The 27,890-nt window shown below is 33.6% G+C and overlaps 1 protein-coding gene across 1 annotated transcript; it reads right to left on the bottom strand.

The window, feature by feature from the left end:
* Positions 1-558: 558 nt before the first annotated feature.
* LOC128181881 (uncharacterized) lies at positions 559-26,613 on the bottom strand. Its single transcript, XM_052850441.1, has 27 exons — positions 26,465-26,613; positions 25,872-25,942; positions 24,926-25,075; positions 23,545-23,622; positions 22,817-22,924; positions 18,625-18,712; positions 18,308-18,446; positions 16,816-16,891; positions 16,025-16,219; positions 15,668-15,800; positions 15,143-15,259; positions 13,117-13,223; positions 11,788-11,909; positions 10,745-10,887; positions 10,265-10,378; positions 9,948-10,039; positions 9,500-9,629; positions 9,027-9,202; positions 8,598-8,685; positions 8,057-8,305; positions 7,563-7,796; positions 6,835-6,957; positions 6,479-6,595; positions 6,028-6,144; positions 5,037-5,285; positions 933-1,178; positions 559-731 (listed from the first exon to the last, which is right to left on the bottom strand). Exons 1-27 carry the CDS (start codon positions 26,544-26,546, stop codon positions 718-720), a joined length of 3,558 nt encoding a protein of 1,185 aa, XP_052706401.1. The 5' UTR covers positions 26,547-26,613; the 3' UTR covers positions 559-717.
* Positions 26,614-27,890: the final 1,277 nt, after the last annotated feature.

Here is a 27,890-nt window from a genome sequence, read left to right as displayed (position 1 = left end):
GACAAATCGCGGTAACATGCGTTTTTGCCCCAAAAATCAAAGTTTTTTAAAGAGCTTTAAAAATAAGGTGAAAGATATAGTTTAAATCATATTGAATCATAAGGGTGTAAAAAGTTATCACCAGAGACGTCATAATGTAGAAATGACGTCATGAAGATTGCCGTTTTTTATAAATTGATGTTTTGTGGCAAAATATGGGTGTTTTCCGTGGTTTTTTTTCGACTGGGAAACATCGAGCGCAGTCTTGCTCAAGTACCATTTTTTAGTATAATGTGTATAACTATCTGAAGAAAAACATATGTTTAAACCGTGCTTGCAAGTTTGCGGGAAGTAGGTCATTTAGCTGACGTCATAGATTAACAACGAATGAGCAATGATGACTAAAATCAAGATTAAAGGGATAGGCATCCTCTGTACAATGATTTATGAAGATTTGACTTTAATACAATACTATTCAAAAATTGGTTGAAATCGTGGGCAGATATTTGACCATGCCGCACAAAGTCCTTTTCCCTACATTTGAATTATTCAGTTTTATGCTAAATTAAAAATATTGTAATATAGAGAATGCTTGTGATGAAAATTTATTTTTAAAAAGTTGCAACATTTTCCCAAGAAAAACAATACAATATAGCATTTGATCCAATTGCTATTGTTCCCTGTCTGGCTTCTTAGTGTCAGATTATGTCCATGAAAAACAACATAGGGACCTCTTTTTTATACTTGTCCACCTGAAAATGTATATAGATATTCAATCAATATCTCAGCTATGTTATGGCTTGTTTTGTTTTACTCAGTCTAAATGAAATTAATATTGCTCAAATCTTCTTCGAGAAACATGCTGGTAAACATATTAACAAATTTACATATCAATTGCAAAGGTTTCTATGATGTCAACTGATATAAAATGATAAAGCTCAATAAATTTTTACCACACAGAGGAATAGAGCAATATTCCCATCGCCTGTCCGGATCTGTGGTATAGCACCACGGTCCTCTCGGCTCACTCCCATACGGGTTTCGACAGTAGTTCTCTTGGTCACTGATATACCCGTAGCCATGGTCATGAGGGGATTGTGAGTTCCAGCGCATACAGGTGCGTCCACTTATAGTTCTGTTTGTGTGACCAAAATAGTCTCCTCCTCGAACGGACGTTAAACATTCATTGGGTGGGGTTTCTGATTTTATATTTAAAAAAATCAAAATGATAAATAGTTATTTCCGTCAAATAAAAAAGATTTGCGTACAGTCAGTTTTATTAAATTAAAACAATTCTTAAATAAATGTATGTGTCATTTGATTTGAAAGTAAATACTTTAACAATCACAGTCTATTCTATTTGATATACCATTGAATTCACTTAAGGATGACATTTACTCAGAATGAAAAAAAAAATCTACTGATGATAAAAAAAAACCATCTATTGTGTATTATAGACCTTTGATTGTACTGTTATTTTTCACTTTCAAAAAAGTAGGTCAATGACCTACTTTTTGAGTTAATGGCCATTTAATATTTTTTGAAAAAATCAAGAAAAATTCCATAAAATATTACACTAAGATTGAGATTTTCTTAATTGTAATAATATTACAAATAATAAAACACTTTCAAAAATAAAATACAGTTTATAAATGGTATTGGAACTAAATGGGAACAAACCATTAAGATTTCAGCAACAATTTTTAAAAACATTTCAGTCCGAATTTCCTCTATCAGTTTTTAAATTCCTACCCATTTTTGATCCAATTTTTAAAAAATTTGAATGATGATAATACAAAAACATTTATAGTGTTGAACTAATTGTACTGACCTTATTCTGTTGGCATAAAATTCATATTAGGTCAATGATCAAAATGTTGAGATATGGCGTCTTTTATCATTTTTAAGCATTTTTCAATATTTTTGCAATATGTGCCATTATATTATTTTATTGAAGAAGTGAGGTAAAACCAACAGAAAATATGCAAAATTATATAGACTAAAATATAAAATCTTAACTTTTAATATAAGAGTACTGCCCAAAATTTTTAGTGGAAAACAAAATTTTCAAAATTTAGTCCGAATTTCCTCTGTTTGGCTAAAAGTCTATTTTTGTTTGAGCGTAATTCCATAATAAAGTAAAAATATTGAATGTTTAGTCAATATTCATTTATTTCATAAATTCTTTTTGTGTTTGAAACAAATTTTACTCATTAAATTGAATTTTATAACAATTCGAATCTGAGAACTCAAACCCTGAGTAAACAACACCCTTAAAGAGACAGTACAGCTGAAAACACATGTGTGAATAATAATTTACTTATTGTATAGTTAGGAAATTACCGGAAATTTTGTTCGAGTCGGTTTTTGATAAGATGCGCCGTACTGTCTCTTTAAACAATAAAATGCTTTCTTTGGTGATTCATTCGGGATATGAAGATAGCGACATTTCAGATAAAGTACATAACCCGCATTAGCGGCTTGAGTAAATTTTACCTTCATAACCTGCGTGAATCATCAAAGACAGCATTTTATTGTTTATATCAACATCTTTCTTTAAACTAATTAAAAATCCGATTATGAAAAGTAAGTACAATTCACTAAATTACTGTTCATGTACATAAGTAAGTAAGCTAAAAAAAAAAAAAACAGCCAAATCATCTCTTGTGAGATTGAGTCTGACATCATCATGATTATTTCATGCAGTCCATGATTTTTCTTAGGTCGCTGTAGGTTTAGAACAATCGATAAAACAGGGCGTGTCAATTTCAGTCCTCTCAATTTCTTGTCAGTTTCAGCCGCCGATAAACGGGGTGTGTAGATTTCAGTCTGGTTTTTAACGTTTCTATAGAGCTATGAATTAACTAAGTTTTCGTAAGAAATAAACGGAATAATAATGTAAATATTATTTAATGTTCAACCTCTAATAGCAGCGGAAATGCCGGCAGAAAAGGACTCTAAATCATGATATATTGTTTCCTGGTCCCTAAATAATAAATAAGATTTATATATTTGAATTTCATATTTATATATGTTAATGTTAATGTTTCTTTCTAAAAACATTCATTTTCCCCTTAAACATCAAGAACTATTGCAAATAGCGGAGGGAGTAACCATACATATTTAACAACATACTGGGGCTATTTTACAAATTTAGTGCACTCTAAAGAGGTTTTAAGAAATTTTCAACGCAATGTAAAACTTAAGGTACCTCACTACACCTACACTTATACTTTTTAAGACACTACGTCACAAGATGGCGATTTAAATGTTTATATCGTTCAACTGGGTTGTATTTCGTCGTAGCTCAGTGGTTAAAGTATTGGACTTCTAAATTGCAGATCATCAGTTCGAATCCGCCTGGAGCTTTTGTTCATGTTAACTGAATTAAATTTTTGAAAATGTAATTTTTCATCCAAAATTGCAAACTTTGTGCCTATTAGACTTAAATACTACTTATTATCCAGTATGATATCTAGTGAGCCACATTAAACAAATATCATTTACACAACAAGAGGCCAATTGGCCTGAACGGTCACCTGAGTATATAAACCGTACACAAACTTGTCGAGGAGTCTCATATATGCATTTAATTAATTTGGATTCATTCGGGAGCATAAAAATTATAAATTTGTTATGACGACCACCTCTCTGCCTGAAATCTTTCAAAAAGAACTATGAAACCTTTAATTTTGGCGAAAAACTTAAAGATCTGGCCTACAAAATCATGAATTAAGTTTTCCTTTCAGGTGTATGGGAGTAAAGAAGATAATATTTTTAACATTATATGCATTAACACCTATACATCAATTTTCGCCCTACCCTAGAGTCAAAACCTATACTCCAGGGGCCATGAAATTTAAAATTTCAGTAGAGGACTTCCAGGTAAACAAAATGTTAAATCAGTTTTTTAGACAGATATGCGAGAATAGAGAAGAACATTTTTAAACATTATACGCATTAATTCTATATTGCCCCCCCCCCTTCATGTCCTAAACCCATGACCCAGGGGCCATGAATTTCACAATTTAGGTAGAGGAGTTAGTGGACATCATAACCATGCATTCAAAATATATACGGGAGTAGAGAAGAAGATTTTCAAAGATTAAATACATTTTTACTATATGGCCATATTGGCCACACCCTAGAGGCTGAACCACTAACCCAGGGGTCATGAATTTCACAATTTTAGTAGAGGGCCTCATGGACATCGTAATCATGCATTTAGTTTTTAACAAATATATATGGTAGTAGAGAAGAAGATTTTCTCAGATTTAATACATATTTACTATAGGGCCATATTGGCCCTACCCTAGAGCCTGAACCCCTGACCCAGGAGTCATGAATTTCACAAATTTGGTAGAATGACCCATGGACATCATAACCAAGCAAATGGTTTTTACCAAATATATATGGGAGTAGAGAAGAAAATTTTCTAAGATTTAATACATATTTAATATATGGCCATATTGGCCCCAACCTAGAGTCTGAACCCCGTACACTATTTTGGTAGATGTCTTCATGGGCATCATAATCATGCATTTAGCTTAAACAAATATCTTTGGTAGAATAGAAGAAGATTTTTTAAGATTTAATACCTTTTTAACTGTATAGCCATATTGGCCCCACCCTAAAGCCAGAACCCCTGACCCAGGGGCCATGAATTTCACACTTTTTGGTAGAGTGCTTCATGGACATCATAACTATGCAAACAGTTTTTTCCTCACGTGTGTGGGAGTAGGGAAGGAGATTTTTGAAAATTTGGCTTTTTTGGCATATTTGGTCCCACATGTAGTGCCCCGGGGGTGGTAGAGCCATGAATTTCACAATTTAGATTCTTCTTACCATAGAGATGCCTCACATCAGAAATGGTAACAATCAACCTTGTGGTTTTTAAAAAAAAGGTTAAAAATGTTAATTGTTAACGCACGACGCACGACGACGGATAGCAAAAGGTCACCTGAGTTTACTCAGACGACCTAAAAATCGAACATTTATATCACAGTTGTCAGGATAATTTTTTGGGTTAGTGTAATGTATTACGTGAGCTATCCTACCACACTTTGGAATATCACAGTATTCCCATCTCTTTGCCGGATCCGTGGTGTAGCACCAAGGACCCCTCGGCTCCCGGTCCGGGTTCCTACAGTAGTTTTTCTGGTCGGCCATTGAAGAGGTGAAGCGGTGACCGTGAGGGGTGGATTCGTTCCAGCGCTGACAGGTTCGATTGCTGGCCGTGACAGAGATAATGGAGGCATATTCCCAACCAATCGTCGATCGCCGGCAATTTTCTTTCGTTGTTGAGTCTATGAAAAAAAATTATGACGGACCTTGTATGAAGTATAAAAAGCGAGTTTTATCAAAAAATAATTTTTGTACATGTAAGAATACCTCGAGAGCTTGATGACCGAGGCCTTTTGAGACTTAATGACTGAATCAATCTTATTCAAAAAAAGAGTCATAAATAAATATGAAGAAAACCATTATAATCAAACCTTAAATGTGGGAATTTTATATACATGTAGAACTAATTTACAGTTCAAAGTTAAGCATATTATATTTAACATTGGTAGGTAGATCTGATGGGAAATAAGGTGACTGTATATCTTGCCTATTTTACGCATACGTGTACAAAAAAAGACAACAGTGCAAAAAATACATCTTTAATAACAGAAGATACAAAAGTAGTCAAGAACAGAGTTAGTATGACAAAATGTAGATTTACACTACGTGTTGTATGTTACACTGCGTGTTGTATGTTACCCTTTGTGTTGTATGTTACACTGTGTGTTGTATGTTACACTGCGTGTTGTATGTTACACTGTGTGTTGTATGTTACCCTGTGTGTTGTATGTTACACTGCGTGTTGTATGTTACATTGTGTGTTGTATGTTACACTGCGTGTTGTATGTTACACTGCGTGTTGTATGTTACACTGCGTGTTGTTTGTTACACTGCGTGTTGTATGTTACACTGCGTGGTGTATGTTACACTGTGTGTTGTGTGTTACACTGTGTGTTGTATGTTACACCGTGTGTTGTATGTTACCTTCGTTTTCACACCTGTCGCCCTGATAGCCTGGGAAACAGGTACAGGTAAATGTGTCTCCTTCGTTTTTGCAAGTCCCACCATTTAAGCAGGGATTCGAATGGCATGGTTGTGCATCTGAAAATAATAATAAACCCCCAAAAATAGACTTCATATATTTTTTTTTCTTGACTTGATTGTCCTTCGTTTGAGCTCGGTATTTTTAAGCATTGAACAACTTTGCTAAGTAAACAACTTTACAATTGTAAATGTTTCTCAACGTAGTCTCAATTTTTTTTATTCTTAAATTTTTCATTGCATATAGCATTGTTTTGCATCACCTCTTATACTCTAAACAAGCATCATCATATAATACGTAAACAACTCGACAGGGATTTCTTCAATTTCTACGGCTATGTGAAAGTAAGACATAGGCTAAAAGAGGATCGACTGACTCAAAAAATAATCTCACCACAATCCGGAACATCGCAGATCTCCCAGCGTCTGTTTGGGTCTGTAGTGTAACACCAGGGCCGTCTCTCGCCATCTATGTTCCTACAGTAGTTCTCCTGGGCCGAGTACAGTTTTACTGTTAAAAAAACGGTGCAACAAGAAAAATTATTTGCTGTACATCTTCATGGCGAAGTATCTTTTTATTAAGTATATTCATTGGAAATGTTACAGGTTAAAAAAAAGTATAAAATTGTTTTTTGCTTCACCACATGTTTCACACATTTTAAAACCGAATTCGAGTCCTGAATTCATACACGTATCACAGACATTTGAGAAAATGAGTGTATTCTTCAAAACGTATAGGTTCAAACGTACGGCTGTGAGAGTGCGGAGATTTCGTATCCCACCGTTGGCAGGTTCTACCGGAAGCAGTTTCGTTGACGGTTCCAAAGTAATCAAATCCTTGTGATAATAGTACACACTCACGCGCTTTGTAATCTACATGCGAATAAAAAAAAGTGGTACAGGTTGACTACGGGTTACTATTCTTATAAAATAGAAATTTTATAGAAAAATGAAATTTGCAACCTAACATTTGAAAATGTTATTAGCCGACTTTTTATAACCATTTTAAATTGCTCAATGGCGCTTGCCTTTTTAAGACTATATTGATCTCCTAAAAGAGAATTTTCTAAAAAGATACATGTAAAAGAAAACAATCAAATTTTAAAACTAAAAGCTATCATGATGGATTTTTTGTCATGAAATAATAGTTTACATCTAAAATTATCATATCTTATAAATATATTATATAATTTAGATGAGTTGACCCCCATGGCGTTTTATAATTAGCTATGGGGATTGATATTCGTTTCCATTTTAAGACTTTATTTATCTCCTTCAAAAGAAGAGCTATGCACTTATATAAAGATATAAAAAAAAATGTCTACATTATTAAGCTAAAAAGAATGAATATTTTTTTTCTAAATGATATTCAATAGCTAAACACATCATCTGGAAAAATCAAAGCATGATCCGATGGTTAATTTGTTGAGCCCCTAGACTTCCTTATCATCACGTTTTTCCTGTAGATGGTTACGTACTACATGCCGGTATGTCGCAGTACTCCCACCGCGTGGTGTTATCGGTGGTGAAGCACCACGGCCGCTGCTCCCGTCCCCCGGGGTTCCTGCAGTAGTTCTCGTGCGCCACCAGGCCGAAGTTGTGCTCGTGCGGGGTCTGGGAATTCCATCTCTGACAAGTCTTTCCTGATGAGGTTCTGCTCACTCGGCCTGCATACTCGAACCCGATTCTCGATCGTGTACATTCATCGTATTCTGTGGAGCAACATAAAGAACTGTCATAATTTTAATTGTTGTTGTTAAGCGAATGATTTGCAATTCTATAAATATCTACATTAAATTCTTGATTTTTTTACGAAGATGTGGTTTTTAAGCCTTTTTGTGGATATTAACACCATCAAAATTTATTGTAAGAAAATAAAATCAACGCATGAAAAAGTAAAGAAACAAATAACAATCAAATGGTTGAAACAAATCGATATTATAATTATCATAATTGCTGCCCAATTCCATACCACATGCCGGGATATCACAATACTCCCATCGTTTGTTAGGGTCCATGGTGTAGCACCAGGGGTGATAGTTACTATTAGGGTACAGATTTCTGCAGTAGTTGGAGTCGTTGAACAGGGCCTCGTACGCGGTGTGGGAGTGAGGCGACTGTTCGGCCCACGGTTGACACGCTCTTCCAGATCGTGTCACGTTGGCTCTTCCTTTATACTCCCCACCGCGACTAGACGTCAGACACTCAGTGAATTCGTTGACTGAAAACAAAATAAGAGAAAGCTCTGAATTTGCAGGGATATAATTTTTTCCAACATCAGGTATTTGTCAAAGAGAATAAAAGAAAATCTTTCAGTTTGATAGTTGTCTCTTTGTACAGAGGCATTGCTGTGTATGGTACATGCCGAACAGTGCGTCAACTGATTTATCTCATTGATTTTACTAAAATATTGTGATAATATTCATCCACCGCACCAAATCCTCAGCATTGCATCATGATATTCTATCCGCTGCCATTTTAGAATAATTTAGGCCCACGTCATGTGTATTTACCTTCCAAGCATGTGCCAACACTTAGTATCACGTCATCTAGAGCAATATCGCTGTTCCAATCATCTCCTCTGATAGCTTCAAAGATGATCTGGAGAATGTATAATGTGAGATAAAATGATGAATAAGATATTTTTTTACCCATGAAAATGTATGAACTATATATTCATGTTCCTTGCATAATGTACATCATTGTAGTAACGTGTTCTTACATGAAGTATAAATAGAGTGCCCGTTATAAGTGTCAGTATAATGTAACTCCGTAATCTTAAGGAGTATTCTTAGCTTTTTGAAGTATGTTCATAGTTATAAATATAGTTTATGAGTAAAGGGTAATTTTAAGAAATGCTCATTTGATAATTTCGTCTCTTTCTTCACTGATTTACATACGACTACGTTGCGGATCATGTGACCACTATAAGCTATGATTACCTTCAGTTCCTCCATTTTCTGGATGGTGACCTGACCGTATTTCCAGTCGCTGCCTTGGTTACCGGACTGTGTCCAGGCCACGCTCTGTGCAAGGTCCTTCCCGGAAACAAGAACGTTCAGCGTGTCCACCGTGTGTCCAAACATGTGATACCGGAATGACAGACATCTCTCCGCCGCTGTGTAGGTAAGAAATGTCAAGATAAAGATTAAAAAAAGAATTATCATTGCAATTTCAAATATTTGTCAAATAGTATGATATTTTTTTTTATGATTTTGTAAAATGCACAAGATTTATTGGTAGTATGTGATTTGTTGATACAAAGGCATCCCTTCACATAAAGGGATCACGGAATTGAACACAAGGTCCTGTTAATGGTGAATAGAACGCAACAGCTATTCTATGTACATTTGTAATTTTTTGAAAAAGTTGCATCAATTTTGCTTATGTCTAAAGGTAGGGGGAAAACCCAGACCTGGGAATGTCGGACTCGACACCAGCCACGCCTTGTCACCCTTGACCCGAGGGCTGGACATCTCTGTGAAGATGTAGTTGTTTCCTTTATAAGCTCTCTCTGGTCCGGTCCCTTGTGAGCTGCTAGAACCCTGCAAATAATGTCATTAGAGGGAGTGTTGAAGATTTGAGCATGATATCACTGACATATATACTGAGTAAACTGTATGACACGATTGTTCTCATTTTGCAATTGGAAATTTGACAGATGACTAAATGGGCATTGTATCTTAAAAATGTTACACCAGATCCTGTAAAACTCATGCAGATTATCAGCACTGCTTTTCCATCGAACATTTTCTATCTTGTTAAAATCCAAATAAAAGTTTACGAACAGATTTTTGGAAGAACTCATGAAACGAAATCTCCATACATGAGTTTTGTCAATGGTCCTATATAATTGTACTCACTGAATTCAGTGCCCAGTCAAAATCGTCTCCCTCAGACGTATTCTCTAGAAAACATTGCCGAGTCTCAAATGAACACTCCAAGCTGGTGTCATCTGAAAAAAACTTAACATTGTAAACTGTCAAATAAACTGTAAATTCCGCGTGACTTTGAAAGCCGGATTGCTTTGTTTCAGAAGAATACTTTCAAATGACTGTGTTTTTAGTTTGCATTTCAATATACATCTCAAGAAAGCCATTCATATCTGTTTGGATGAACATGGGTTTTAAATCAATTTATTGAAATAAAGACATTGCAATGTGGGGTGCATCATTCTCACCCGACAACTGGTCACAGAGCTCTCCCGTGAACCCTGGGTAGCAGGCGCACGTGAACTGGCAGTCGAGCTCGCTCTCGCGGCAGTCTCCGTACTTACACGGGTTGTTCTTACAGCCTGTAAACAGATCAGAGCAAACACTGTGGTTCCTGTCGAATAACATAGTTTTAACGTTTGTTGTTTTGCTTGTATGGTCACCGTTTTTGTCATTGAGATTTAAGATACAATATATTCCAGATTTCAGAAATCTATTCATACATTTTATGTAGTATAAACATCTAAATTGATAAGATTTCATTTTGCATTAATTTTTTTTACTTCATGTAAGACTTAGAAATTTTTATTTTAAATGTAGGTTATCAAGACATGTCTAATTATTGATGGAATACATTTGCATCTTCATTTTTACAAAGAGAGAAAAGGTTTTAAATTCAGTAAAATAATCATTTATCATTCATGATTATTTTTATGAGACACCTATACCTCGCCCCACGGCGTTGAACCGCAATCTGAAGCCCTTCTCTGGGACCCTGTCCTGGACAAATTGACTGTTAAAGGTCAAGGTCATGAAGTTTGGACTGTCCTTGGAGCCTGTCCACTGGTCACCAATCATATCCCCGCAACGTCTACGTGAATTTAAAATTTAAATTTCATTTTTTTTTATAAATTGTGTTTTTTCGTTCCCATGAAAGTTTATGTCAGCCAACCTTTATTTGTTATCGTGGTGACCTTTTATCTAATCTATTTTATTTCATAAGTGGGGATCGCGATCACTTTAACATTACAAAAACACTATACGCAGAAAAATGCCAAGTTATAGTAAAAAACAAATTTTGCCAATACAAGATTACAGATTTAACACCCTTTGGTAAATTCGATCAATGACAAATCAATGACAAAAATGGATACTAGTATATGGAATTCATTTTTAAATAGCTGAAATCATTTCACTGATTGTGCTACGACTGGTCTCCATTATTCTCATTAGTTCAAGTGTATATCAACGAAACTGGTAGATTTGTTTGATATAGTTTATGTGCATGTTTCTTCTTCTCGTATATATATATCACTTCTTCTCATTTATCGTAATAACAATTCTATATCATGCTATAACAGTTGTAAGTTTTGTATAATTTTTCTATTTAATGGTAAAGACCTAGTAAGTTGTCAGAACTTGTGTCCGAACCATGTCAGAACTTGTGCCCGAACCACTTGTATATGTATCTTATATATATGTATACAATAAAATATGTTCACGTCAAATCACTGTTCTCCATTCATAATTCCCAAAGAATGCTTATTAAAACAGATACAGTCGCATCATTCACTAATAATCTCTAAAAATAATTCTTGTAAAAATCACATTCCATTGGTTCTTTATTGACTGCAATTGCAGTATTTTCTGTTAAAGAACTAAAAAAAAATGACATAAAATTGTGATTTTTACTTAGAAGATTCTTACTAAGAAAGATGGTTTATTATAACTACTTGTAACCGCGTGTGTGATCGTTGTTCGTTGTCCTTACTTGATTCCTGTCTGTCCAGGGAGATTGTACTGAATCTCCAACCAATGATAACATCTGTCCAAATTGTTGTCCGCTAAATGGAGCTCCTCAACCGTCATTCGGACGTACCACCCCTCGGGGACCTGTGTAATTATAGATCAAATCTCCGATGTACACGCTAGTTTCCAAAATATCATGCCATATTTCAAAGTGGCAAATCAGATGTTTATCAGAAATAAACAAAGTTGAACAAAAACCAACAAAGGCAGATTGTTTGTATTACTGTGAAAGGTTGAAACTCATTGTATTAATCTGTGATTCTGCGAATGGACTAAAACATGAGATTTCTTTTAAACTTAGATTAATGGACTAGATAGTGAATTGATGGGTCAAAAGTCGCGCCAACTAGTGTCACAGCTTAACTCATTGAATATCTTAATTAAAACAGAGACGTGTATATGGACTAATGCTTTCATGAGAGAGGGAAGAGATCACATTTATAAGGTTGATTTTGTTGCATCTTCACTTGCTCATTTTTATTCAACAGTACTTTGCCGCCGAGGACATGAGCACCGGAGAAATGAGTTTAATATAAAGTATCACAACTACAAAAAAATATCCAACAGTACCGGACGAGCAGCAAACATCAACTGTTAAGTTGAATCTGGAGTGCAAAGACTTAGTATGTTATTATATATTTACATCTACCAAGGATTATTTCCTCTATTTCTTAGGAAACTTATAGTTAATTCATAGCTCTATAAAAACAGCCAGACTTAAATCTACACGCCCCATTTATCTATTGGTCGAAATCTACAGCAGCTGAAACTGACGAGAAAGTGACAGGACAGAAATAGACACGCCCTGTATATTAATTGGTCGAAACTTACAGCGACCTAAGAAAAATCATGGACTGCATGAAATAATCATGATAATGTCAGATTCAGTTTTACAAGAGACGTTTGGTTTTTTCTTTTAGCTACCGTACTTATGTACGTTAACAGTAATTTAGTAAATTTTACTTACTTTTCATAATCAGTTTATTAATTTGTTAAAGAAAGATGTTAATTTAAACAATAAAATGCTTTCTTTGATGATTCATGCGGGTTATGGAGGTAGCGACCATTGCTGAACAAAATTTACTTATTTATTGTTTAAATATACGGTTTGACTTCGTTGCAATAATTATGTACTATTTGCGGGCCCTATTGATGACTGTTTACTCCGGTATGTTTAAAATATCCTATCAGGGTTTGGCTAATTGCATAATCCCACAAGAAAGCTTAGCTGTAGATGACATATGAAAAGAAAACGTTACAAATATCACATTTACTAAATTAACTCGTTTACCTTCACGCCCCACCGGCAAACTTTTCCGAGTGGATAAGAAACTGGATATCCGGGTGACGTCACAAAGACGTCTTTACCAAGAGGAACTTCGATCATTCCCCCACAACCTGTCAGTGGAAAGGTATGGAAAATTAAATTATTAATAAATCAATAATTCATCAATTATACTATTATGAATTATTTATAAACAATAATTAATAATTTTAGTAATTAAGAGTAGTTTTATTAAGTAACTTTGATGCACTTTTTTACTTTCTTTACAAATACAACAGATTGTTTGTTAGAAAATAAACATATAAACAATGAAATAAAATTGACTTTTGATATTAATCAATAACCTTTAATGCTGAGTTTCTATCTAACCATTTTTTAGAATATTCCTGATTCGATAAAAATATTTTTTTTAATTTACAAAATGAGCGGTTATTGTTACACTACTAATAGATCTAATCCCATTGCACCATTTATCAAGAATTATCGTGAAAATTGTTAATGTTATGTAGCAATACCATGTAAAGTGTCCGTAGAATAAAAAGGTACAAAACAGGTAAAAAAGTAAAACAAGTAAAAGGAACGTTTTGGTAGAGGAATAGCTTTTTCATATAATATCACTTCATATCATGAACAAACTGTAGCTTGGATTCACATATAGCTATGTGAGAACGGTTGCTTCATATGTTAGATATTAAAGATTCACATATAGCTATGTGAGAACGGTTGCTTCATATGTTAGATATCAAAGAAGCTCACACATATAGCTATGTGAGAACGGTTGCTTCATATGTTAGATATCAAAGAAGCTCACACATATAGCTATGTGAGAACGGTTGCTTCATATGTTAGATATTAAAGATTCACATATAGCTATGTGAGAACGGTTGCTTCATATGTTAGATATCAAAGAAGCTCACACATATAGCTATGTGAGAACGGTTGCTTCATATGTTAGATATTAAAGATTCACATATAGCTATGTGAGAACGGTTGCTTCATATGTTAGATATTAAAGATTCACATATAGCTATGTGAGAACGGTTGCTTCATATGTTAGATATTAAAGATTCACATATAGCTATGTGAGAACGGTTGCTTCATATGTTAGATATTAAAGATTCACATATAGCTATGTGAGAACGGTTGCTTCATATGTTAGATATTAAAGATTCACATATAGCTATGTGAGAACGGTTGCTTCATATGTTAGATATTAAAGATTCACATATAGCTATGTGAGAACGGTTGCTTCATATGTTAGATATTAAAGATTCACATATAGCTATGTGAGAACGGTTGCTTCATATGTTAGATATTAAAGATTCACATATAGCTATGTGAGAACGGTTGCTTCATATGTTAGATATTAAAGATTCACATATAGCTATGTGAGACCGGTTGCTTCATATGTTAGATATTAAAGATTCACATATAGCTATGTGAGAACGGTTGCTTCATATGTTAGATATTAAAGATTCACATATAGCTATGTGAGAACGGTTGCTTCATATGTTAGATATTAAAGATTCACATATAGCTATGTGAGAACGGTTGCTTCATATGTTAGATATTAAAGATTCACATATAGTTATGTGAGAACGGTTGCTTCATATGTTAGATATTAAAGATTCACATATAGCTATGTGAGAACGGTTGCTTCGTATGTTAGATATTAAAGAAGCTCACACATATAGCTATGTGAGAACGGTTGCTTCATATGTTAGATATCAAAGAAGCTCACACATATAGCTATGTGAGAACGGTTGCTTCATATGTTAGATATCAAAGAAGCTCACACATATAGCTATGTGAGAACGGTTGCTTCATATGTTAGATATCAAAGAAGCTCACACATATAGCTATGTGAGAACGGTTGCTTCATATGTTAGATATCAAAGAAGCTCACACATATAGCTATGTGAGAACGGTTGCTTCATATGTTAGATATCAAAGAAGCTCACACATATAGCTATGTGAGAACGGTTGCTTCATATGTTAGATATTAAAGAAGCTCACACTTTGTAAGACCTACCATCGTCAGTGATCACTGTTTCACATGTTTCCCCTGTGTATCCCCTGGGACAGTAACACACACAGTCATGGTTGACGAAGCCCCCGTTGACACACCCTGGAGGGTCTGTGCAATGTGCTGTTAAAATATTGTAAATCAACAGGTACAAACTGTAAAATTAATAAAAGTTCATTTGATCCAATTTTCCTGCATGAATTGTTATTTTTTTTAAAGGTTTATTAGTGGGCGTTAACCAATTCGTGGAATAAACAAGTACATAAATTAGCGGCGGCTCGTTTTTAATGGTGGCTCAATTCACCAAGGTTGCCATGGGTCGGGGCGGGATTTCCGACAAGTTTACATCATAAATTAATTAGGAAGCACAGTTTCAACAAATTATAACAGATAAGTTATTTCACCTCCATATGAAGTTGTGAAAAATTGACAATCCCCAAAATTCTGATCATGTGAACTTTAAAAGTATCATGGAATTGAAAATCGATAAGAGTACGTTCCATTTGAGTAAGTGATTTGAAGATTCCTCACCTGCGCATTTGTAATTTACTGTAATATCTTTGACGTCATAAAAATCCAGCCCCTCCCCTGCGCCTGTCCCTGCTAAAAATTCGAGATCTCTGTCCAAGAACTCCATTGATTGTCCCCCGGTCTTGGAAAAGGCCTACACAGACAAAAATCAAAGTACTGAAAGTACTGAAAGAAATAGTGTATGTTATTATCAATTTGAATTGTAGATTTAGATTTAATTAAATTTAAGATCTATTGCACGTCAAAATCGTTAATGTTGCAGTGACGTTTACCTAAAAAGTTTTTAAAAAAAACTACAACTTTTATTTTCAAATTCTGCATAGCTGCCAATACAACGTGATTTGAATGAATTCTTACCCACAAACTGTACTGCATGATGCTTTCATAGTCGTAGGCGTTGAAATCGAACGTGCTTGTCTTTGCCATGTTGCCGTTGTCGATGTTTTCTTTCAGGTTTTCCTTGATCATACGTATGTATTCGTCTCGATCACTCCTAGACTGTTCGTGCATTAAGCCAGCGGCGTGTAACATCTCGTGGATTGAAATCCCAACCTTAAAGTACATCGAGACTTGCAGGAATACGTCTTAAGGAACCTCTTATATCATGTGGAATTTTGGCGGATAATGGATACATTATTATATGGTATAAATGTAAATGCAAATACAGTCAATACGTACATATGTTATGATATAAACGACTAAATCAATTAAACGATGATTGAAGAACACAGACATGATACGTTTTGATATATATACTCTAACGTTATTAACTTAATGAATCCTCTCTCTGTAATTTGATAAAAATGTAATCATATTTGTCCGTTTTCAAAAATAAAAGAAATTTTAGGTAATAGCGCATTATAATACAATTATTTTCCTATCAAATAAACAATATGTTCCTTATTTCAGCACAAGAATGTGTTTACTCTTTATAACATCTGCGTTTATATACATTTACATATTTAAAATCAGCTTGTTTAAAATGAAACCTGATACTGTACTAGCCAGCTATATAAGACTAATTTTTGGAAATTATGTATATTACAAGCTGTGGACGTAACATGTAAATTAACAAATAACTGCTTAATATATTTTTTGTCATTTTCTTAGACTGAAGGACGATAACTTGAGTTATGAATTGTACTCACACTCATACAACCAGACTCGTGCATCCCGATGACCTGGGGACTCCTGGTTATATAACCAACGTACGACCAGCAGCCGCTGTAACACAGGAAAAAACAAAAATTAAAAAAAAATATTTTCGGCTATCAAATTCAGATATCTGCAGATCTAGTCCTTTCTTTTCTGGTTTGAAGAGCAAACGCGTTCAGTTCTGTATGAACCATCCCATGGATCAACACGTCATATTTCTAACGTCATCTTAAGGTAGGTCCCTACTCAGGATTGTTGTGGTTAAAGTAAAGGTTTTTTTCATTAATCAAGTAGAATAATAACTTACGTAATAAAAAAAACCCCAAAAATACATGTCTTAACTATTTACTTTTATCACCAGAGTCTCCAGAAAATGCATGCCCCCTTCTTCGATCACATTATTTCAACCCAAATCATTTTTTGGCTCATATTAAAAAAATATCAAAGCAAAACAAAGATTCAAATCTTTTAATTAATCATTAAATATGTAAGAAAGTAATAACAAGTGTAATTATCAATATGTGATTGATTAAAAATTAAAATTAAATTTTAAAATGAAATGTTACAAAAATGCTATTTCAAACTTTTTACATAATTTCAAATTTTTGAACTTATCTTAAACATTTTATGTTTAAACGCCATTTTTTAAACTTTAAAATAGTAGTTTTATGTCTACTGCAACTAAAAAGCAAAAAAAAATATAGTATTTCAAATGCTTCTCTTTTTTCTACGACCTTTAGAACATATATACCCCCTTATCAAATGCAGCTAAAAAAAAGTGACACGAACACAATTTAAAAATACATCAGAAAACAGCATTTTATTTCTTTGCTTTGATAAACCTTAAAAGTCTTCTTTCAAAACTACATGTATTGAATACAAATTAATTTTTGGGATAAACAGTACCTTTCCTCTGCATATATAAACACAAACGTACTAAAATCTCAGTACACAAATTCACGATTTCCAACTATTGGACTCAATAAGATCAAAACCTTTATATACTTGTAGACATTATTTACACTTGACTGCTTCTATCAAATTCAGAATTATCAATTAAACATTAAAAATTAGAGCAAAAAACAGTAAATCCGAACAAATATCGTTTTCGATTTTAAAGCTTAATATATCTGCTAAATTGATGACGCGTCTGAGTAGGGATCCACCTTAATTAATTTACAAGTTTATGGTCTGTTTAATGCTACTTTAAGGATTGCTATCAGTTCTTATAATTTTGAATTTAATTCAACGTGTACCGCGATAGTTCATTGGTTCAGTGTCCGTTTACCATGTATATTTTTGGAGCTTTTTTTTTTTTAAATTTAGTATAATACTTTCAGTGTCAATTGGAATATTATGCACAACACGCTATCTACAATGCAGTGAATATTAAAATGAAACGATCACGTGATGAGTATGTATGAATCACATTAGATAATCACATCATTGCCAGAAATATGATCATTCTAAAAATAGAACACAAACCCGGAATTCCTGAACTCCACATAATGGTTATGTCCTACTTCCTCCGCTAGTTCCGGTGTGTATGGTAGCCATTTTAAACAAGTGCGATTATTGAAAATTTCGGCTGCTTTGTTAATGACGTCATAACTCCCTTGTTTTACTGCAAAAACAAAAAATTCAAACAATCAGACTGATATTAAGACTATTCTGATCAGCTTTCATGCAATAAATATCAAACTTCAGTCCTAATTTATAACTATTTACCTTTTTACAAATAAAAAAACCCGATCTTTAAAAATATGAATTGTGAATTTAGCATATGTTGTGTAATAACATACCTATAGTATTGTTGTCGATGGTAAACGGTACAATGGCTTTTGGCCATTTCCACGCCGCTTTCCAAAAACTTCTCTTTTTTCTTTCGACCTTGAAAATTTAAATATTTTTTAAAATAAAATTAATGTTCTTTTTATTCATATGAAATATAATATTCACAACAATGGTTGATCTATTTCCACACCAATTGGCGTTTCTCTATGTACATTTGAATACCTCTATATCGTAATTCAGTTCACAGTACTATATTCGAATACCTTATTTCACGCGAGTACCTAATTCCGTTTTTTCCACTGTTCTGTATCAAATAGCGAGAATATAATCTCTGATAGTAATGAAAAGCGCTAACCCAGCTTCTGTATGTATATAACATAATATGTATGTAATGTCTGGCGATACAAAGATGCGGATTTTGACAAACTTAACAAACTAATTAATGACTGTGAATGGCGCAACATAATAAGCAACGCAGAAAATGTCAATACTGCAACTGAACAATTTACTTCACAATATTTAAAGCTTGTACGTGAATGTATACCAGAAAAATCGGTCACTATCCGGCCCAAGGACAAACCATGGTTTGACTCAACGCTTAGAAAAACCATTAGAATACGCAACCGGCTTCGAAACAAAGCATTAAAAACAAAGAATGAATCTGATTGGATAAATTATCGTAAACACAGAAACAAAGTTAACAACATGAAAAAACATGCACTTTGTAATTATTATGATAGTATTGACTTACAATTGTCGGACGCGAGCTCGAATAATAATAACAAATTATACTGGAAGTTAATTAAAGACGCTTTTCATGCAAAACCAACGAAAGACATTCCACCGATACAGTATACGTCTGATACGGGTGAATTTAATGTTGCTTTTACCGATACAGAAAAGGTGGTGTATTAAACAAATATTTTTCATCTATTTCAAACGTTGATGACTCTTTAAGTCAACTACCTCAATTATATCACATATGTAACGACAAATTAAACAATGTAACTATTGAGGAGCAAGAAGTTATTGATATAATAAAAATACTCCCTGTTAACAAAGCCATAGGTCCAGATGCAATAAGTCACAAAATGTTAAAATCTACTTTACAATCTGTCGCCAAACCACTATGTTTGTTATTCAACAAATCTTTGACTGAAAATGTGTATCCAAATGATTGGAAAATTGCTCATGTCTTACCATTGTTTAAAAAGGACGATCCTTCTGTAGCAACAAACTACAGACCTGTATCACTTTTGAGCTGTGTTAGCAAAATTATGGAAAGAATTATATTCAATCATGTCTACAATTATTTTATTAAAAATAACCTATTTTATAAATATCAAGCTGGTTTTTTGCCTGGCCACTCAACTTTATATCAATTACTAGAAACATATCACAGTATTGTTAAAGCTATAGATGAAGGGAAATTTTGTTGCATGTTTTTTTTGGATTTGTCGAAAGCTTTTGACAGAGTGTGGCACAAAGGTCTACTTTTTAAATTACAAACATATGGTATATGTGGCAATATTCTTAATTGGTTTGAAAGCTACTTATGTAATCGTAAACAAAAAGTTATGTATAAGGACATATTATCCTCCTGTAGAGGTGTCATTGCTGGTGTACCACAGGGCTCAGTTCTTGGCCCTCTTCTATTTTTGATTTATGTTAACGATGTGTCAGAAAATATGCTTTCACTGTGTAGACTGTTCGCTGATGATAACTCTTTACAATCTTCTTCATACAATGTTGCCAATATTGAATATGTCCTGAATCACGATCTGAAAGTTCTAGAAAACTGGTCATCCACTTGGCTGTTAAGATTTAATCCATCCAAAACAAAAGCAATATTTTTTACACTCAAAACAAATTTTTATTCTCCCAAACTCCAATTCCAAAATAGTCGATTAGAATATGTTTCATCACACAAACACTTAGGATTACTTTTTTGTCAAAACCTTTGCTGGTCAGAGTATATCGATAATATTGTTAAAAATGCATACCAAAGACTTGGCTTGTTGAAGAAGCTCAAATTTAGCATAGGAAGAAATACTTTATCAAAAATGTACATGACTTTTATTCGACCTTTAATTGAATACTGCTCAGTTGTCTGGAATGGTTGTTCATTACAAGATGTCGAAAAATTAGAAAAAGTTCAACTCTATGCGGCAAGAATCATCACTGGCTTACCCATATTATCTTCAAGAGAGTCCCTTTATTTAGAAACAGGTTGGACGCCTCTTTCCGAGAGACGAAAATTAACAAAATTGAGCACAATGTATAAAATTCATAATAATTTGGTACCTGATTATTTAAAAGAAATGTTCCCTTCTATCAGGACTTTAGAATCGAATTATAATACACGCAATCGAGAAAACTATACTATTCCGAAATGTAGACTAGAAATATTCAAGAAATCGTTTGTTCCTGACACGATCAATAAATGGAATAGTTTAAGTTTACTTATCAGAAACAATTCCTCCTTTACAAGTTTCAAAAGCAGTATTCAATTAAACCAAATTAAACCTCCGTCCTATTTTTGCTTCGGCAAGAGACGACTTAACATCATACACACAACACTCAGACATAACTGTATCTTAAACTTCGACCTTTTCAGAAAAAATATTTTGGAAAGCCCTAGTTGCCAATGCGGATTACCAGAAGATTCTTATCATTTGTTTTTTGGTTGTAAAAATTATACCAATGCACGAAATGAATTGTTTTCAAACCTTTTGAACCAAACTTAAATCAAATTAATATCATTAATTGTCATTTACTTTTGTGGGGAGATGAATCTCTGAGTGTCAATTTAAACCAACATGTTTTTTTAGCTGTTCAAAGATTTATAAGAGATTGTGGCAGATTCTTGTAATTTCAATTTTACTGCCTAAACCAAATTCAACAGATCTGTTTATACATGTATGTTTGTTCAATAACTTAACTATATTAGTAATATCCATTTCTATGTACTTTCCATTCTAAACTACTATACAGTTGTAAATTGTTATACTTGGTAAGAACCTCGTAAGTTGTAAGAAGTTGTGTTCGAACCATTTGTATTTGTTTATACATAGGCGTCGGAAGCAAATTGAAAGTGGGGGGGCTAGACTAATCCTCAGAAATATTGAGAAAAAAGTAATTCCCAAAATCATGGAAATCCTAATCCGTGGGGGGGGGGGGGGGGGGGGGGGGGGGGGGGGGGGGGGGGGGGGGGGGGGGGTAGTAGTATGCTTCTCAATCTAACTTCTCAATCTTTCAAGGTAAATTTAGGAACAATAATCTTTCCTGCTAGAAAAAGTGGGGGGGGGGGGGGGGGGGGGGGCTCAGCCCTCTATCATGCTATGTTTTTAATGGTTGGGTATAACTTTGCAAAAAAAGTGGGGGGGCTAAGCCCCCCCTAGCCCCCCCGGTTCCGACGCCTATGTTATACAATAAAATATGTTCAAACCAGTATATAACAGATATATGTATAACATTTCAGCATCTGTGTAGGCACTATATTTCCTCATCACTGCGTGGCAGCCCCTTAAATAATGCAGCCCCGTACATTAAATTCACAATAACCCGTACATTAGATTTACAATAGCCCGTATTAAATTCACAATAACCCGTACATTAGATTCACAATAGCCCGTACTATGCTTAGCGCTTTGAAAACGCAAAAGACGATTTTTTTTATCATTGATTTATTTAGTTTATAGCTTTCCGAAAAATAAAAGCGAGATTTCAGAATTTGTGAGTAATTGTGTTCTCGCGATTTTACGCGGATAGTATTCTTCGCGTCCCATTAGGAATCCACAGGTGTCTGAAAGCAATGGTCATTGTAGAAACATTGTTTTATTTTTCAGTGTCTTTGCATGTGATAACCCAACATATCGATTTTGTACTATACAGTCCAATAACTTTAAATGACGTATAATTAAGGCGTCAACGGGGTTTGCTTAATATCTATATTCAGGTATTTGATCGTACAATAGCTGAAAAGTATATAAATATAAGTAATAAGGAATCGTTCTTAGAATATATGTATCATGAGGTGATTTTCAGGCTTTATTGGATTTGATCAGGCCCCGACCAAAATCATCATCTCATAATACTCAAAGAATAATTCCCTATTCTTTAAATAATAGTATAGTGTTACAAACCGTCTGACTGCACGGGTTAAGTTTGTTTTTATTGTGTTAATCCCTGCATGTGTACCTGGTCTCTGGGGATCCCCTCGATGTTGGCCTGGTCCGGTGTGAGGGGGTGTTTGTCCATCTTGTTACCTTTGGCAATGGCTGTCAATTCGGGGTGCAAGCCTTGTGCCTGTTGGTTATTTATATCAAAAAGTTGTCTTAATATTAAAAAAGGAGTTACTCCGATGAGTATCTAATCTTAAATTTCAATTTGCAATGACATGTTGTTATCAATTTCAGCTTATATTAGTAATCATCTATTTAATAGTCCGAGATTACTGGAGTATAGACTAGTTGAGACCCAGTGCAATGATCGCCTTATGAACCTTGAACAATAAAACAATTTTCATTAACCTAAACAACGAAAATTTACAAACGGTCAGTTTTTGTTGTAGTTGTTGTTGTTTTTTTTTTTTAACATGATATGAACGGAGGGATAATAGCAGAAAATTTTATTTAGTGGTCTCCGATTGTTCCTTTTATTATTATTACGTTTGCTAAGATATCGTCTTTATTTCAATCTGATAAAATCATTTTAATTAATTTCAAGATTAAATCAAAAACAGAAAACTTTTAAAATCTGATTTCCAAAAACAATTTTTTTCGGAGGGGGAGGGGGTAGAGGGGGTAATTAATTTATTTATTTATTTTTTTTGGAGGGGGTGGCTATGTTTGTAACTTAAAAATACGTTAGAATTTCAATACATTACATGTATCTGACGTCATCAAAATACAAAATCCAGACCTTACCTGGTAGACCTTTCCGTTCTTTTCTACTGCCATTCCCTCCAATAACTGCATTAGTTTCTCGTCATTTGGGTCCACATCCTGAAGCAAAAATCAGCAGAGCGTGACTGAATTGTTTGTCGCACGCCGATATTTTGAAAAATAACATAGGTTTGAAAGGTCGTTAGCAATCTACGCAGATAGGTGTTTGACAGCGCGTAGTCATGCGTTAAAGCAACCAAACCACTACAAAAGGAAACTTGGTTTTATTTTCACGCTGTTAAGGTTTTGATTTGTTTTGTTTGTTTTGTTTTGTTAGTTTTGCTAGGGGATGGGTGGACTTTTGTTTTTGTTTTTTTTGTTGGGTTTTTTTTTTTTGTTTTTTTGGTATTTGTTCATCCGCTATGATCACACATGTTTTAAAGCAACAAGAGTGGTATATTTTCAGAAGTTTATTTTTTCTGTCAAAAGCGTACATAGCCGTGATGTCTATATAATCCAAAGTTTTATGATAGAACATCGTCATAAAATGTAACAGAAAAAATGTTCCTGTATTGTAGAATACAGATGTGTCGAAAGCAGTAAATGTAAATTAAAATATACCGGTATAACTTTTGGAATTGTATAAACAAAATCGTTTGCGCGTAAATTACAGTTTCAAAATTCTGAAAATAAAATTTAGCACCAGAGAAAGTGTTGCTTTTAACAGCTGTACTTTGGGATTTGCATGAAAGCAATGACCAGAAACCATGCAAACTACAAGCATTAACATCCTATTTAATTAGCCTTTTGGGTGTAAATTAGAAAATTATTTTATTTTGTATAACCTTTGCGTTTACACTCGCCAAGTAGATTTAAATGTAAAAAAAAAAAAAAAAAAGTCGAAGGTATTTTGTCTTCTAGCATAAACGATCCTCAAACAAGAAACTAAAATATCTACACAATTGACAAATTATGGAGGAATTCTCAAAAAACATCCGAGGTACATGTATATGTCGACAATAGATCCGTGGAGATATATTTAAACAAGATGAAGATGTGTCAGACAGATAAATAGAGAAACATAGAGAAGAAAGACACACTATACGGACAAACTGACAGAATTCGGACAGAAATTGCAGTTATTCTCATTACAGTTCAATTGTACATCAACGAAACTGGTAGATTTGTTTCATATAGTTTATGTGCATGATTCTTATTTTCGTATACATCACTTATTTTCATTTATCGTAATAACAATTCTATATCATGCAATAACAGTTGTAAGTTTTGTATAATTTTTTCTATTTAATGGTAAAGACCTAGTAAGTTGTCAAAACTTGTGTCCGAACCATTTGTATATGTATCTTATATATATGTATACAATAAAATATGTTCAAATCAAACTGACAGAGAGTAACCGTACCTCTTCATCAATCATATCACTGTGCTTTCCTGGCTTCTCTTTTTTCTTGCCCTTCTCTGCTTTGTCTTTTTTCCCATCGTTATTATTTCGTTTTTCTTCTCCAAAGTATTTCCGGAACAATCGTTTCCCTTTCTCCAGGTGGTCAATTCTCTGGGTAATAAAATATTATTGTTATATAATTATAAATTCATCAACTTAATCATGCACGTATACTCTATTTTCGCAGAATTTATTTTTATTGGGGGGGGGGGTGAAAAATTTTATTTTTGTCTCGTCGTATTATACCGTCTTTTGTTTAAATGGCTTATTACATGTAGCTCTGACAGGAGACGGTGAGAACACTTAATCTCAACTTTGCTTACTCGGCACCATATTTTATTAATCTTTTTTCGTTCTTATTTCCATTCATTATTTTGATCATCAACGAAAAACATCCTTAACATAAATCTATTTTTTGCATAATGCATAATGAATTTTTCGCTCGCAGTCTGCAGAAATTCAGACGACAGTCACGTGCTGTATTAGTCACGTGCTGCATTTTTATTCGTGTGCTTTTGTCCGAGACGGAACAAAAAAAAGTGTTGCGTACTTTCTAGACTTAACTATTTTACAATGAAGTAAATGAATAATGCTATATACGTTGTGTAAAATAAAAAAAAGATAATAAGTTCTGTTAAGGAAGGAAACAGAATAGTCCTATAGTAACACTCTAGCCAACTCTATATTTTGTTCTCCAATGACATAAATACTATTTGAAAAATAAGTTTGAGTTTAACAATTACTTGATTTATAAATCATGTACTTATTAAAAAAGACAACTTAAGTTTTATAGGACTTAGCGTTAAAAGACATTTAGTGAAATGTAAATTCCCCCTTTTTAAAGAAACTGTAAAACATAAAAGACGCGTTGAATTCAAGGCGTGTACTCTTGTTTAAGGATAATCACCGATAATTCATCGTCAGGTTGGTCCTCCTTGAGATAATCCAGCAGTTCTCGTACTTCTTCCCTCAATGAATCTGTAACAAAAACAAAATATACACTGTAAATAGATTTTGTATTTTTTTTTTATTGTTTGATTGTTGCTCTTTATTGTACTTTTTATTTGAATTTCTTTCTCTCCGTTCTTTATCGTTTTTATGTGTTTATTCATTAGTCATTTTTTTTCCTTATAATTTGTAAAAAACTTTAATATTAAAGATCGATCACTAATATACATTTTTTATGTAACTCATTAATTTCAGTATTTTTATCAATTTTTTGTCTTCTAGAATTTTTTAAGTAAAATACATTTATAGGCAAACTTAAAAAAAAAAAGGTTTGTTTTTTTCTCTCCCAATCGATTGAAAAAAATTATACTTTCAAATAAACCTATTTTCTTTACACCATTTTCACCGAATTTAATTCAAAGATTCGTCCATTTCATTAATAAGAGAAAAAAAAATGTATTGTTGGTCCTTATATGTAAAACAAGAAGGATATTACTAAAAAGAATGACTGTTAGTATAGAGAAGATGATATTTACTCATTTTCAAGATTACCTTCGTCATTTTTACTCTTCAAAGGGACGGAGAGCGCCGCAGCTAGAAACACCCCGACCACGAAAACAGCGCGGATTAACATGTTTCTTCTTCCTCCATACAGGACAGAGTGTCTGTCTGTCGCCGATCGGGGGGTATTATATGCCCGACTCTTACAGGGGTCACAATGGGGTCAAATATTAACCTAATTGCACTTCAATCGGATGGAAAGGATTCAAATGAAATAGAAAAAGATTTCTATCATCCGGGTATATATAGACTAAATATTTGATTGTTTACGTAGATACTGCGAGAATTAATGTAGCGTTCGAAAAGACGTCTGACGTGGCTTACGATTGATTAAAGGAAATTCGAACATGGGTGCTTTTAATGCTGGTCTTTATAAAAAGCGGCGAGACACCGTGAAAATTGGACCTTGGGGCAAAAGTAGCATCCTTGCTTTGGATGCGGTCGTTCTGTAGGGTCCTGGGACCTTATTGAACCGCTACGGCGAAGGACATAAACATCCTTTGTCCGGCAAGAAAAAATTACAAAATATGTTTATCGTTCACAATTTGTCATTTTCCCCTTCAAACAACTATATAATTGAATCGCTTTGGAACCATTTGGAGGGGAAATCTGCGTGATCCGCACTTAAATATATGTAAATGATGTTTTCTTTCTTCCCATAAAGATTGAAGATATTAAGTGTAAAGAAACATTAATCTATCGGAGGACTGTTAAAATAGAGATGAACCCACATTTCTTGGTCCCAACATGATAAGATTCCTTATTTACCGCTTACTGAGATTTTTCACTGATCTCGGATCGTAGGGTTTTTTAAAATTTTATTTTTAAAGAAAATGACAGAAATAAAGTGTGAAGATAAAGAATTCCTCGTGGACGAAAATAAACAGTTGGTGCAAAATTGTGTATAGTTTAAAAGATTATTTTTATGCAAATTCATTTTTGCTGGCTATATATGGATTTTCATCACATTATGTGCCGACATAAATAACCAAAAAAAGCAGAAAATATACTATATGATATCTAACACATTTCGATCGTTTATTTGAATAATGCGCTGCGGAATGAAATTAAAACATTTCGTCCTAGTTGAGGAATTAAAAATTAATCTAGATTATCTTGTGGTCCTGATTCAGTTTTCCTTCTGGTCTCAGCTATCCGGGACAGCCAGATATAACAGATATAATCCACTTAAGAGTTCCTCCGGTAATCTTAATCATCTTTTAAAATTGCATAATAATGATTTATGATATATCTACAAAATATTCATGTCAAGGCCAATATTGATTACACTATGTTAATTTTACTTTATATATATATATATATATATATATATATATATATATATATATATATATATATATATATATATATATATATATATATATTCGTAAACAATACTGAACAGTCGATATCAATG

Source organism: Crassostrea angulata, chromosome 4 (genome assembly GCF_025612915.1).
Source record: "Crassostrea angulata isolate pt1a10 chromosome 4, ASM2561291v2, whole genome shotgun sequence".
Taxonomy (NCBI): domain Eukaryota; kingdom Metazoa; phylum Mollusca; class Bivalvia; order Ostreida; family Ostreidae; genus Magallana; species Magallana angulata.
The sequence above is the reverse complement of the archived record's forward strand: the minus strand, read 5'-3'. Positions and strand labels throughout refer to the sequence as shown.

Bases quoted from the DNA above. Each gene is read 5' to 3' on its own strand.
- LOC128181881 (XM_052850441.1), bottom strand. From the start codon at position 26,546: ATGTTAATCCGCGCTGTTTTCGTGGTCGGGGTGTTTCTAGCTGCGGCG. The intron at 10,888-11,787 runs GTAAGGACAACG...AAATTCACGTAG, and splicing joins CCTGGACAGACAGGAATCAA to ACGTTGCGGGGATATGATTG. The intron at 6,958-7,562 runs GTACGTAACCAT...ATTCGCATGTAG, and splicing joins CTGCGACATACCGGCATGTA to ATTACAAAGCGCGTGAGTGT.